Source organism: Eublepharis macularius, chromosome 1 (genome assembly GCF_028583425.1).
Source record: "Eublepharis macularius isolate TG4126 chromosome 1, MPM_Emac_v1.0, whole genome shotgun sequence".
NCBI classification, from domain to species: Eukaryota; Metazoa; Chordata; class Lepidosauria; order Squamata; family Eublepharidae; genus Eublepharis; species Eublepharis macularius.
The window spans coordinates 184624874-184638934 of NC_072790.1; the positions used below are offsets into that span (position 1 = coordinate 184624874).

Consider the following 14061-nt stretch of genomic DNA (forward strand, 5'->3'; position numbering starts at 1 on the left):
TCTGTTGATGATTTCAACACGTCCTCCCCGACCACTTCCTCAAAATTTCTGTGCTCTAAGTTGTAAGTTTATCTTACATTTTTAAAAAGGCATCATTATATGCATTAGTTTCAAGTGAGTAGCTGTGTTGGTCTGCAGTCGAAGTGTAAGATCTGTGTCCAATAGTACTTTAAATACCAGTTAGATTTCCAAGGTATGAACTGTCAAGAGAGAGCTTTGACTGTCAAAAGCTCATACTTTGGAAATTATGTGCATTAGTGTGTAGTGTGAACCCTGGATTTCTTTCTCTTGTTCTTGGGCTTCGGTGATTGTCAAAGCAAGTAAACAATTTTGGGTTGAGAGAAGATTTGATTTGTTCTTTTCTCTCAGATGTATTGTTGGAAGATTGTGGAGCAGTTCCACATTATATACTTAAATTAGTCATACCTTCTGCTTAGGACACACTAGCAATCGTAGTGCTGTAAGAGGGGCTAGGGATTTTCAACAGAAAATGCTCAGCATCCTCACCAAACGACAACCTCCAAGACTCTCTTGCAAAAACGGTAACAGTTAAATTGTCATCACACCAATATATGTTTGTAATGTAGTACTTTTAGTGGATAACTTTCACTTAAACTCCAGGGTACATTATCATCATAGCTAAGAAATGGAGTGATTTTTGCACAGATCACAGTAGCAACACAATGGAGTGTTGTGTTTTTTTGGATGTTACCCCAGGAAGGGTTTAATTTGATGTAGTGCTTCACCAAACAGATAGTCCAGCCTGGGGCCCCCCAACCTTTTTGACACTGTGACCACCTTTGTAATTCTGACACATTTTATGCAGCCACAAAATGGCCACTATGGGAGGTGGCAGCACATTCATATACAGAGGCTATCCAAGAGCAGAGGAAAAAAGAGTAATTTTAAAAAATACGCTGGGAAAGATGACTTAGAGAGAGAATAAAGCCAACAGAGTGGTAGGAGCTGCCTAAAGATGTGCTCTGGAAAAAAATTGGTATTTTTTCTCATAGACCATATGAGAGAATCATCATGATTGGACAGACAGTTGAGCTCCCCCTAATGTGCGATGCCATTTGTCTGTGAGAATTGCCTCCCTCCCTTCTCCTTCCTTTTTTTGACTGGAAAACCCCTCGAAGCAAGGAAAAAAACCTTCTGTGACCTTGAAAATTCTGATCCTAGTTATTTCAAATATTTTCGGGATTAAACAGTACCAACAATACTGGTATATCTGAGAATCCACATATCAGCTGGTACTTCTAAACATACCCCCAAAATACCAGTAAGATATTTTTCAGCTTTTTAAAAAATCCTGAAATACCCGATCATATATTTCTGCTGCTGCCATCAAAACATTATTTTAAACTGTACATCCAATCAGATCTCCAAAGGCCAATCAGAAGCCCTCCTGGGAAGGAGCCTACCTAGTCTACCCACTTTCTAAAACACTTGGCAGGCACCAGGACAGGTGCTGGCAGGTGCCATGGTACATGTGGGTTTCACACTTGGGACCTCCAGTCTAGCCAATTAGTACTAGCTCTTTAGTTACTTCTGTGATATTAACTGGCTTGCAGGATTTCCTCATCCTTTAAAGCCCTCTATATTATACTGCAAAAATCAGGTATGCATGGCCTGGCAACTGGTGGGACTCAGAGCAGGCAGAAACATGGGGCACTGGCAGTGATGGCATGACATTACTTCTGGGGAAACCCCAGAAGTGATGTCATCCCTCTCTAGGAATCATCTGAAACTCTTTGGTAAAACTGTAGAGTTTCAGGTGATTCCTGTGGTGCGGCTCCTGACAGGAAACAGCTGTCCAGTTGATTTGTAATGGCAGACTGACTGTTGGAGAATTATGACAACAAGGCATGCTCCTGGGGAAGAGGTTCGAAACAAGAGTGGAGCCAGCGTCTTGTTGAGCGCATGGAGCAGGGCAGCTGACATCTTCGCAGACCTGTGAACGTAAAGAGAGGAAATTAGTTGTTACATGAACAATTATTTATGGTTCTTACTCATTTTCAGCAACAGTAGGATCGTAGCCTTTGGGCATGGACTTTTTGTGGCTCTTGTGAAAGCAAAGGAAATATTTTACTAATCATGTCATGCAGCCAGAACTATTTGTCGATGGTTGATTGCATTTGTATTTATTGATGTGTATAGAAAGATGATGGAACTAGTTGCTGTTTTAATAAATGTTTATTTATTGTACATAAGCACTTTATGAAATGTTTAACTTGTCTCACTTACTGCACTTTAGAGAACTATAAAAGATCATTTTGAAACTGGTTACAAGTTTGGATCATTTTATAGGAGGAGAACTGGCAACCCTGGATATGACTGACAGAAGATAGAAATTTAGCTTTCTACCTATCAGGAACAATGATTTCCCCCTCAATAACAGTACAAGAAGACTAGCTTAGGAGTCATTCTTCTATTTTTTTTGACCCAGTAGTTGTACCATTTTCCATCAAGCTGATTTACAGTGCAATCCTAAGCAGAGTTACTCCAGTCTAAGCCCATTTACTTCAATGGACGGGCAGCCCAATCCTAAGAAGGGCGGGGAAAGTGAATAGGAACCGAACTAAGGCTTGCGACCGCGTATCTGGGCTTTACGCCCGCGTAAGTCGCCCTCCGCCCGCGCTGGGACGCGGCGCTGGCCCGCCGGCGGGCTTGCACTGGTGCAAGCCTCAGGCGCCCGGGCGGCGGCGTAGGAGTGGCGTAGAGCCCTGCGCCGGCGTGGGGGGAGGGTGGGGCCGGAGTTAGTCCGCTCCCTAAGCCCCTCCAGAAGCGGGAACGCCCACAGCGGCGCAAAAAAGCTACGCCATGGAAAAAGAAGGCGTAGCCCATAGGCGCCCATGGAACGGCAAAAAAACGACCCTCTCTCTGAGCGCCCCGCCCCGCCCCCATGGCCTGAAGGAGCATAGGATGAGAACTATCCCGGGGACCAATCAGCATGCGCGCCCGGAATGGACGAGCCCCCCTCTCTGCACCCAATCATCTGCGAACGTGCCCTACAAAACATCCGGCCAGCGCCGCCCAAACCCCAGGTAAGTGTGCACTTGGCCGGAGGCTCTGCCCCTCTGTCCGTGTGCTGCGTGGCATTGCCCCTTTCAACACCGAAGGGGGGTGAGGGCATTCACGGTGGCAGGCACAGAATGCACTCGGGGGACTTTGCGAAAAAGTGGAGGAACTTCCCGTAAAAGGGAAGAAGTGCAAATGTCTGCCTAACTCCCTTTCTACCCTGACAGAAAGAATGACTCAACATCTAACTGGACTCATGCAAGCTCGTTGCTTCTAACTAAGCACAAACAAATTAACCCTTCCGAGGCAGAAGGGAATGACACTTGGCAAATTAACTGCAGCCTCTCCTGTTTCCTTGCAGGTGCCCTGACTCTGGCGCTCCCGCCTGGTGATGACCGACAGAGCGCTGACAGGTGAGGAGGAGGTAGGGGAGGGGGGGCTGTTCTGCAGATTAGTGCAAACCGCCCATTCACCTGAACCCACCCGCTCACTTGCTGCTTTGGGTGAGGCCTAGCAGGGGTGGGGGGCAACCATGGCTGCCCCAGCCGCCTCAGAGGCAGGCGCCCCGAAAACCACATGCGACCAGGTGTTTGTTATGACCAGCTCATTCCCTCCCTTAAAGGTAAAGGCTTGCCAAGGCTGAGCGCATCCTCGCCAGACCGTCATGGATCAGCTGGTCGCTGCTGGCGTCGACTATATGCATCCTCCCGGATGGCGGAGTGTGGGGCTTGCCTCGCCAGTGGAACGAGGCAAAGCCCACATGTGTCTTTTTCCCCCACAGGCACGTCCAGGGCAGGGCTGCTCCCCCGCGTCCTGCCCTCCCCAAACATCTCTGTCGGACGGTTGGCTGCAGCCCAGGAAGCACTTTCGCGCCGTGGCCTGCATCCCAGCCCCGTCCCTCCGAGCGGGAAGGAGGGCTGTGTGGAATGCTCCGACTCCCTTGCTAGCCTAAAAACAAGCCCACTTGTTCCAGTGCAATAAAACGAGTTGTCAAACAACTGCCTTCTGTTTCTGCGAGTCTGACTTCGTCCTCCGCCCCTCCCCCAACACTCCCGTCACATATCTCCACCTGCACATCGCCACAAATGTATCCGACAGACCCCGTTCTGCCTCCCCGCCCCCCCTCCCCTCACAGTAACGTCAGGTAGAGGGTTGGGGCAGGGCATGTCAGCGGGGAGGGGGGAGCCACCAAGGGCGATCAGTCCCTGGTAGGGCGAGCAGCTGGCACCCGATAATAAGCCAGGGAGAGGGTTGCCAGGGGTGCTGCTGCAGGGGGGCGGGAGATGGCAGGGGAAACGGTCCGCTCTCCCAAATCCTAGCCGCATCAGCAAAGAAACTAGGGTAGAGGCAGGCGGATGCCATATTCCGGGCAGGAGGTTCCACGCGCCGGAGGAGGGAGCGGCTAGAGGTGCATGCCGCATGGGAGGAGGCGAACAACTGCGGGCGGGAGTTCATGGCCACGGTACTGGAGGTGGGAGAGGGGCTCCGCGCCTCTCAAGCCCGTGCCGAAGCCCTGCTCGGGCGGCTCGTCGCCATCCTGAACCCGCCGGCCCCGCCCGCTGCAGCAGCTCCACCTGCCCCAGAGGCGCCCCTCCCTCGGGCCCAGTTGCATGCAAGAGGCCGGGCCCGTGGACGGCCAAGGGGGTCTGGCCGCCGGCCTCGCCGGTGAGCCCCGCTGCCACGTTCCGGGGGGTGGGGTGTTCTGCTGGACAGGCGGGCCGCAGACAAAGGTGTTATACAGCTGCTGGAGACAAGGGGGAAGGGTCCTGGGGCGGTGGGGACAGCGAAGCGGGGCTTGGCTGCGTGACCTGGTTGCCGCAGCCGGGAAGGCGGGTGGAGAGGCAGCTGCTTCTGACCATGCACTCGCACAGGCGCTGGACGGCACAGGGGGCGAGCGGGGAGGGGGCTGGTGAGGCAGTGCCCGGGCCATCGATGGGCCCCTGGCTGCCTGTCCTTCCAAATGGGCTCTGCCCAGCCCTCGACACCCTGCCTCTCCTACACGCCTCCCCTTCCTCAAGTCTGCTGGGGGAGGTGGGATGATATAATAATAAAGACTGATTTCTGTGCAACGGGTGTCTGTGGTCTTTGCCTTGGGATGGGGACTGGGGCAGGCCCGCTGTGTCTGCCTCTGGGTGGCGGCCTCAGGCCAACCCTCCCGGGACTGGCTGCTGCCCTGGATTCCTCATGGCAGGGCGCCTGGCAGTCCCATGCCAACCTCTCTGGACACAGCTGCCACGGACTTGGCGCTGCATTGGGCAAACGAGGGAGAGGCTCCTCAGACCATGCCCACCCCTCTCCTTCCCGACTGCGAGCCCCGCCCAACGCACGAGCCAGTGTGGTCTTCCGGCATGGGCGTGATTTGCCTGCTGCTCTGGGGCCTGGCCGGGATCGCGTGCTGCCCATTGGCTGCGCCTATCCTGGCCCCTCCTCCTGCCGCTTGTCAGGAACAGCGCCCTTTGGCTGCGCCCGGCGGCGGCCGTGCATCAGACCCGCCCACAACACTTTCTGGTTCTACCAATTTGCATCTCTGCGCTGCTGCTGGCGCCGCTGTGGCCACAGTTTGCTGGCACAGGATTCGGCCCGGCGCCGCCACCACACCGCATGTGCAGCTGCACCGGCGTTGGGGCCGGCCATAGGATTGCGCTGTTAGACTGGTGTAACTTTTTTTAGGATTGCACTATCAGTATCTGAGAGCTGAACAAGAGGCTAACAACTTGAGCCCTCTCTTTACTTTAGTCTAAATAAATGGAGTATGAGTTTGGGAGGGAGAAAAGTCCTGGGCCTTCTCTTTATCCATCTTTCCTGGATCACACATTGACCATAGGAGGAGGAAGCTGTTGACAGTGTATGTATTTTAAAGAGCTGTTATAGTTTGTTTTTCAAACCACTGCAAATATGGAAATGGGCATATTGTTATTTAAGAAAGAAGTCTGAACGCTCTTTAAAATGATACAACTTCATTTAATAGCAGTGCTGGCACTATTATAGTTTAAGGGCTATTTTCCCCCTGGCGTATGATAGGCTTTTAGTAAGATCTGTACTGACTTTACTGAAATGCCCAATTTGTTTTGAATTTAGGTGTCAATTTGCAGCAAGTCCACTTGAGAGAGTCTGTTCACTGAAGAGTATTTTTTTTCTATTGTAACAGATGATATTCTTCCAATATTTGCCTATGACCACTCTGTGGGAAAATCAGTCACTGGGGGCTATGTTTACAGAGGATGTGAATCCCCAAACCTGGATGGTCTTTACATCTTTGGAGATTTTATGAATGGGTAAGAAAGAAACTAGTTTCCCTTGAATAGTAAATCCATTGTGCATAGCTTCAAAGTTAGCATTTTGGTTATTTGGTGCATGTGTCCTAAGTGTTAAGGCTTTTTAGAAGTCAATCAGGCAACAGCAGAGGTATGCCTAAGGTTGCCAACAGACCTGGAGAAAGTGTCCTGTCCCTTTAAAAGAGGAAATGGGCAGCTGAAGGCATGGAGGTGACTAATATCCCATTAAGCCTATATATATTTCAGTGGTTCATCTTTACCTACTGCTCACAAGAATGAGTAGGAGTGGATGAACCTCTCCATAGAAAGAATGGGATGATGGGTCCTGCCAGACTAGTTAAAGAATGTACTTACTGAAAGGAAAACAATGCTGAAAGAGGAGAATGGGCTATGTTAAGTGGTAGTGTAATGGTGCAGGGTCCAAACAGCTCTTGCTAGTAGCAAGTAGCAAAACTAGTTTGGTTCACTGTGTTTCAAGACTGTTTCTGCTAAATGCAGAAATAACCTCAGCTAAGAGCCAGGGATCCAGCTAGGGATGTAACAATTCAGCATGAGTTTTCTGTTTTACAATGGAATTATGGAACCATAAAACATAAAGTTTTGTTTTTCACCCAGTCGCCTTATGGCTTTGCAGGAAGATGAGAGAGGAAATAAATGGAAGAAGCAAGATATTTGCATTGGTAGCCCTAAAGCTTGTGCTTTCCCGGGGCTGATCAGCTCGTATAGTAAATTCATCATCTCTTTTGCAGAGGACGAAGCAGGTGATGCATGTTACTGTCTCTGCTTTTCAGGGTTAAAGGATTCTCTTTCACCGGGGTGGGAGTGGTTAAAATAGAGCAAACAATGGCAGCTTTTAGTAAGTGCAGACAACTGAGGGTGCAGCTATGAACTTATTTCACAGTAGAGACCAGTAAGAATGTCCCCCAGTTTCCAGCTGTGCTTGTGCACATAGTAATGCCCCCACCCCCGGAGCAACTGAGCACCTCTCTTTCTTGAACAGGAGGTTTTCAGTAAAAGGTCACATCAGACTTACTTAGCTCCCTGCCAGCCAAGACAAGTGCTGTCTGGCGGCCATATAGGAAGGTCTGTTATGGGCTACTCTGGTATTGCAAGAATGGGGAGTTTGCCAGGTCCCCAGCAGACCACATGATGCAGCTGATGGCTTTGTGGGGTCACAAATTGTGTGAAGGCCCAGTTTAAATATACCAAACATTGATTCATTTTGTACAGTTTTATCCGAAACAATCTTACTGGCTTTATCCTCTTTCTTTTTATTCCAGGTGAACTTTATTTTATGGCTACCTCCTATCCCAGTGCCTATGCGCCACATGGCGCTCTCTACAAATTTGTGGATCCTGCAAGGTAGGCCTCTTTAAAATCCATGCATTTCCTAGCTCTGCTGCTTAACTCTTTTAAAAACTCAGCCATTTATTTTGCTTTCTTTATTTTATTTATACCTCCTTAATGAGGTGCCAAAGCAGCTTCCATTGTTCTCCTCTCCATTTGCCACTGAGGGGTGGGTCAGAATGGAACATGGGTACTGCCCTGATAGCAGGAACATCTCATTCACACCATCTGATTTTCAGTTCCTTGTGTGAAACCTGCAAATCAACTATAACCATGACCAGAAAGCCACCTTCTTACACTAGTTTCTTCAATTTACGCCTGTCTGAATTTGCAAATAAATCCACAAAATAGTTAAAATGAAGTACATTTAGTTAAAGCAATTTGGTTCCATTTAAATTGATAGGTGTTAACTAACTGGTTTAAATTCTGTTTAAAGGATGGGTAGAGATGGGCTGTCTGTAGATACTGGAGTTTGAGGGCTAAATGACATGTTTGCAAAGTAGCCATGTGTGGTGGCATAAGAATGAATGGAGGACTGGCTTAGATGTAATTTAGGTAGGCTGGATATATTTTTTTCCTTCATGGCATGTTATAATTTCAAAAAGTCGTACAATGAACAGAGAGTTATAAATAGTGCTTTTTTTCTAAAAGAAGAAGAAGAAGAAGAAGAAGAAGAAGAAGAAGAGGTGCTCATGATGTTCACTGCTTTGGGGGCCCAAGCCCACTGGCTGAAATGATGCTGGTACTGTGTGCTGGTGTGTACTGCCAGAAAAAAATGCCCTGGGTATAAACTTCCTTTCTTTCAGTTTTTGCAAATTGTCCATGTGTTGGCTAGAAAATATGGTAACTTTAGAAATAAGACAGAGTTTGTAATACTGCCATAAAATAATGCCATCAAAGGAAACATCTCAAGTTTCTACAGTAAAAAGTAAAAAAAAAAAATCACCATTGACATTTTCAATAGAAATACCAGTAAAAATTGGAACGTGTCTCATGGCTTTCTGCAAACTATGCAAAACTGAATTATTCAGGATTACTTTTTTACACAGGTAGGAGGGCTACACTGAAAGGAAATGGTTCAAAAAGGTGCTTTGGTAAAGGAACAGGGACTGTAGACTATATTACTGTGTACTGTCTGTCGCTAAAAATAATATTTATTTATTTATTTACATTATTTATAGCCCGCTTTTCTCATTGAGACTCAAGGCAGATTACACAGTAAGCTCCTACTGGGTAATTACTGCATCGTTCAGTGTGTCATGTTCAATTGCTTATGAATCAGCATTGTTTTATTTCTCTATCAGGTTTTTGCTTGTTTTTCAATTTTTTCCTACAATTCCAAACTCTGTTGCATTGGGTTTTGGACATCCCCAGCCCTACATAATCCACCTTGACTCTTAGTGACAAACAAACAAACAAACAAAGCCTCATGTCAGCTGACAATATTTTCTGATCTAAATTTTGCAAAACTATGTATAACTCATATCTTATATACTAATAGCCAATGGCCCTGATCTGAGGATACATAATTCTGGAGATTGTAACCATGAACGGACAAGACAGATGTTCCTACACACCTGAAAAATGCCCCCGGTTTACAGGAAAAACTGAAATCTAAAAAAATACATTGGGGAGTTTAAATCCCCTCCCCAAATGATAAAAGGAGCACCTGTAGCTTTAACCAGATGCCCTCAGTAGCTGTTGCTAGACAACCATAACAGTTTAGACAGTATTCCAGGCTTGGTTGCTGTCAGTAAAAGGCAGGGCAGAGGAGGACCCTTTCCAGCACTGTTTTGGCCTTTGAGGGAGGGCTCATGGGGCTTATGGAGGCTGCCAGGAGGGAAAGAGGAAACAGTGTAGGGAACAAGATAGAGGGAAAAGTGAAGTACCCCTCACAAGTCCTTGCAGGTTCCTCACCATACAACCATACAACTGGGCCCAGCTCAGCCAACACCACACAACTGGGCCATAGAGGAGAGGCTGCTGGAGGGAGGAAGGGGGAAAAGGTAAAGACTGGGGCAGTCAAAGGTGAGTGGGAAGGAGAGAAGGAAGCAGGAAATCACAAGGAGCACTTGTTTTAAGATAACTGGATGTTGAGAAATTGGAAAATAACAGTGATGTCTAAATTAATGTACCAACAGAGAAGTCTTGAAAATGTCAAAGTACAATCAGATAAATGTATTGAGGAACGGTCAGTGGTGTGGTGTGGAATGGTCAGTGGTGTGGAATGATAAAATTAAAGATGCTTTGTAATAGCCAAGAAACATTTACTTTTGTAAAAATAATAAAAAAAAATGAATGGAGGACCAGAAAGGGAAGGTGGTAGGGTCTTTCCAGTCCTTTCCTTGGCAGCTGTTTATCTGTACAAAATTGGCCCGTCACTTCCTTTTTCTCTGTTTACAAAGATATAGAGTCCCTATGTTTTTCCTCTTGTGGGAAAGTTGGGGAGGGGGATGATGGGATTTTGAGTGGACAGGAAGCTGGCAAGGAAAAAATTGACCAGCACTTTCTTACCACTGCACAACCAGCCTCCCCCTGCCCCCCATGGCTGCTTGGAATTGAAAATGAACAGTCAGGAAACAATTAGGGAATGACGTAGTTGACCCCAGGAGCTGCTGAATCTTTAGAGACAGGACTAAATACACCTAGTTATTTGCAAGGGCGGCCTGCAGTGCTGTCCTCTTTTGAATCTGTGACTAAATAATCAGTGCTCTTCAAAGCCACAATAGAAACAGCCAGTGGCTCATGTAGCTGTAAAATGCAGTATTTTTAAAACACTCCTCCTTTATTGAATATATCTTCAATGTAGTCAGTATTCTCTTCTACTCACTCTCTCCAAATTGGCCACCACTGCTGAAGAAAAGCATTTAATCCTACATGGTGAATGCCTAGTAATAGGAAGAAGAGCTCTATATGTTCAGAAAAAAAGTTGTAATGCAGTGGTTGTTGTGGGTTTTCCGGGCTGTATTGCTGTGGTCTTGGCATTGTAGTTCCTGATGTTTCGCCAGCAGCTGTGGCTGGCATCTTCAGAGGTGTAGCACCAAAAGACAGAGATCTCTCAGGGAAGCATCTGAAGATGGCAGCCACAGCTGCTGGTGAAACGTCAGGAACTACAATGCCAAGACCACGGCAATACAGCCTGGAAAACCCACAACAACCATCGTTCTCCAGCCGTGAAAGCCTTTGACAATACATTGTAATGCAATATTCTTTGAAGACTGAGAGTTTAACAATTGATTATTCAGTTCATTCTGCATTAGCACCATTGTCACACATAACATTTCTACATTCCTTGATCTGAGGCCTGCATTTAATTTTCCAATCAACTACTGCCTTGTGACCTTTAATTATGAGCAGCTGTTAACTTCATTAAGTTTCCCTAGTGTTAGTTGTATTTCAATATCATTTAAATGGTGTATGTGTGGGTGTGAGGTGTGTGTGTATTATATTTTCAGGTGACAAGTCAGTAGTTATAATAATTACTCTCGTGCAGGCAAGAGTGTTCCCATGACCAAAGGTGCTCCTATGATACAGATGAAAAGGGAATAGCGCTCAAACTACTCACCCATTGGGCTGAATCCTGTTAATCTGTTCCACTGATTCCCTTGGTGCAAGAATAGCTCTGACTCTTGTGGCTAGAGAAGTACAATTTGTGTTGAGAGAATATATCACTGGTACCAAAATGGATCCCATAGGATCCAATCACAGTTGCCAGCATAAGGCTACCAACAGCTGACAAGTGATGAGAGAATACCATTGCGGGGCCTTCACCAGCAATGTAATGACATCACTTCTGGCATAGCCAGAAATGACGTCAGCACATTGCTGGGGATGCGCTAGCACTTGGCCAAAACCATAGACTGAATGCTAGAGCATTGGCAGCAATATGTTGACTTCACTTCTGGTTGCATCTGAAGTGATGCCAGTGCATCAGGATGCTGGCCATCCCCCCTCCGTTTCCCTCTCATTTTTCTTCTGCTGCTTAGAAGGGCCCACTAAGGGTAGGAGATTCCCTGCGTCCCAAGGGAGCTTGGCAACCCAAGATTCAACCCATTATATCATCTTTGCTAAAGGTTTTGCCCATAGCTAATGCTTTCAATTACTTTATCATTGGTACTTTTTAGTGCTTGTTGTGGAACTATAACTCACTGGAACAATGTAGGCAACCAGTAAATAAAATGCTTCCTGTTGTCTTCTCTTACCATTGTTAGGTGTTTGGTTGAGAATATAAGGCTGTGATTCAAATTCCATCCGTGCTTTGGATGCTCATTGTCTTAATTCTTTGTGTCTTCAGTGTAATGACTCCAGTATGTTCTTAAAGATCCAGTAGAAGAAGTGGAGGAGACTTATTGAAATGAAACCCTGCTGCAATGATGGCTGGACTGAGTGTCCTTAGTCTTTTGAGACTATACATATAGCATGTACAGCTATCATTTTATGCTTTACCGTTTCCATGGATATGATGTTATTTGCTGCTCATGTCAACAATAAGCTGTTTGATCAAAGCATATTGGATGTGGCAAAGTTAACTGTTAGGGATTTGTAAACATTTTTTTAATGAATCTTTTTGTAAGAGGATATAAAAGTGGGTGCCAAGTGCACTTTGCCTGAGATGTTTGAAGTGCATCAGTTTATTTGAGCGTTTCTCCAGTACACTTTCTTAAACTTGCCAGTATTATTGCCTTGGTTTGATTGAGGTCCAGAGTCCGGGCTGGGGTCACTCACTGTTGGGACACAGGTGAGAATCCCCTCATTTTAACACACAGCATTTTTCTTCTATCACATAGCAGTTTCAACATTCCCTGATCCAGGGCCAGCCCATCATTGGGCAGCAGGCTCCATGGAGATGGAGCAGCAGCAGTAATGCTTGTAGGGTGCCTGCTGTCTTTCTGACAGACATGGTGTCATTGGGCATCCCTGGAAGGATTAGGCTTGCCCTCCCCTCTCACATTTGCCACTCCAAGCAATGAGTGATGGTTGCTAGGTGCTGCAGCTGCAAACCAGAAGGACAGGGTAGGTGAGTGAGCAGCGGCTGCTGCTTGGAGTGGCTGCAAACAAGCCATTAAGCAATGGTGTTAGGGAGCAGCTATAATTTGGGCTAAGGCCATGCCTGAGAGGGGGCCACTGGATAGCATTTTGCAGCCACCCCCCAGCTTGGAACCTGCTGTCATGTCTGTACCCCCTACATCCATGTCATTGTTCTAGGGGATGCTAATTGCTAATACTGTGTTTTGATTTCATATTGCAAATGCTATATGCATCACCTCATTCAAGGAACGATGGTGCATGGACATAGCCCAACCACCTGACTTTTTGGCATAATCTTAAGTAGGTTGCAGTTTCTCTGGGACTTTTTTTTGGGGGGGGGAGGTAACAATGCTTCCCTGTTTATTATCCTAGTGTTTGTTTTGTTTCATTGATTTAATACACTTATTAGTCCCATTTCAACTGCAAAAGGTCTCAGAGTGACTTCCAAAATATTTTGTAACATTTCCTACATGAATCTGCTGGTTATCCTATGTTGAAAGGAGAAACATAAAACACTTTTTGTTCTTGTGTTTTTAATGTGCCTTGGAAGATCTGCCTCTTTAACTGCTTTCAACAGCTTTCTTATTTGTGCTCATCCTGTTCCTGTGTTCAGCTGCATTTGATGGTCGGCCTCCACTTTAAAATAAATATGTACTAAAATAAGTACAAAGATCCATTTTTCCCTGGTTTTCCATGCTGTGGAGCCCCAAAGTCTTCTACCAGCCAACTCTCCTTGGGCATAAATAGAGAGAATTCCCCACTGTATGGGCAAAACCAGACATCAAATAAGAGCTCCCAGAGCATCCCCCAGCTGTGGGCTCACATGGCGTGCTTCACAACTGCAACAACAACCATGCACAGCAACCAATTGCATGCTGGCTCTGCTGGCCCTGTTGCATCTGGCTATGTACTTCAGGCAAGCTATTTTTTAATATGTAAAAGTGCTGCATTAATATTAATATTCATATTTATTAATTCATTTATTTTAAAAAGGAAAGTTTAAAAAAACAAGCTTAAATATTCTGAGAATTGGAGAGAATTTTTGTTTGGTCATATGCAACCGGCGGCAGGGGCGGGGTGGGGGCAGGGATCCAGTGAGCTCCATAGGCTTCTGCTTCAAACTTGCAGAACTATTTTCTAAGAGCTCAGATCTGGAAATGAAAGGTACATTTGGGCCAAACACCTCAAAGAACTTTCCAAAGTAGACCTCATCCTGCTCTAAAAATACGGTTTTTCTTCACCCTTTATTAGCCAAGTATGTGGTGCATCAATGGTGCATCAGAAAAGCAAAGTATTATTATTATTATTATTTCTTAAATTTATAGTCTGCCCTCCCTGCAAGCGGGCTCAGTGCGGATTACAGCATAAATACATTAAATAAAACAGTAAA

At 46.2% G+C, this 14061-nt stretch overlaps 2 protein-coding genes across 3 annotated transcripts in view; both read left to right on the forward strand.

Moving 5' to 3' along the window:
* HHIPL2 (HHIP like 2) overlaps positions 1-14061 on the forward strand; it is a 39610-nt gene that overhangs the window by 11284 nt on the left and 14265 nt on the right. The window contains exons 5-7 of the mRNA XM_054972420.1: positions 6170-6296; positions 6912-7057; positions 7577-7658. Coding sequence (XP_054828395.1) covers positions 6170-6296; positions 6912-7057; positions 7577-7658 — 355 coding nt within the window. The remainder of the gene's footprint in view (positions 1-6169; positions 6297-6911; positions 7058-7576; positions 7659-14061) is intronic.
* On the forward strand, positions 2725-4020 carry LOC129332331 (translation initiation factor IF-2-like). Of its 2 annotated transcripts, none has more exons than XR_008597322.1 (3): positions 2725-3047; positions 3383-3434; positions 3644-4020. XR_008597322.1 is itself a non-coding variant. In XM_054983378.1 (3 exons), the coding sequence occupies exons 1-3, from the start codon at positions 2954-2956 to the stop codon at positions 3966-3968; spliced, it is 312 nt and encodes a 103-aa protein (XP_054839353.1). In that variant the 5' UTR covers positions 2725-2953; the 3' UTR covers positions 3969-4020. The 2 variants fall into 2 exon arrangements, 1 of the variants encoding a protein (XP_054839353.1); XM_054983378.1 differs by having other exon boundaries at positions 3803-4020.

Excerpts from the sequence above, each read along its gene's own strand:
- LOC129332331 (XM_054983378.1), top strand. The coding sequence starts at position 2,954 with ATGCGCGCCCGGAATGGACGAGCCCCCCTCTCTGCACCCAATCATCTG. Across the intron at positions 3,048-3,382 it reads CAGCGCCGCCCAAACCCCAG|GTGCCCTGACTCTGGCGCTC; the intron begins GTAAGTGTGCAC and ends GTTTCCTTGCAG. Across the intron at positions 3,435-3,802 it reads GACCGACAGAGCGCTGACAG|GCACGTCCAGGGCAGGGCTG; the intron begins GTGAGGAGGAGG and ends TTTCCCCCACAG.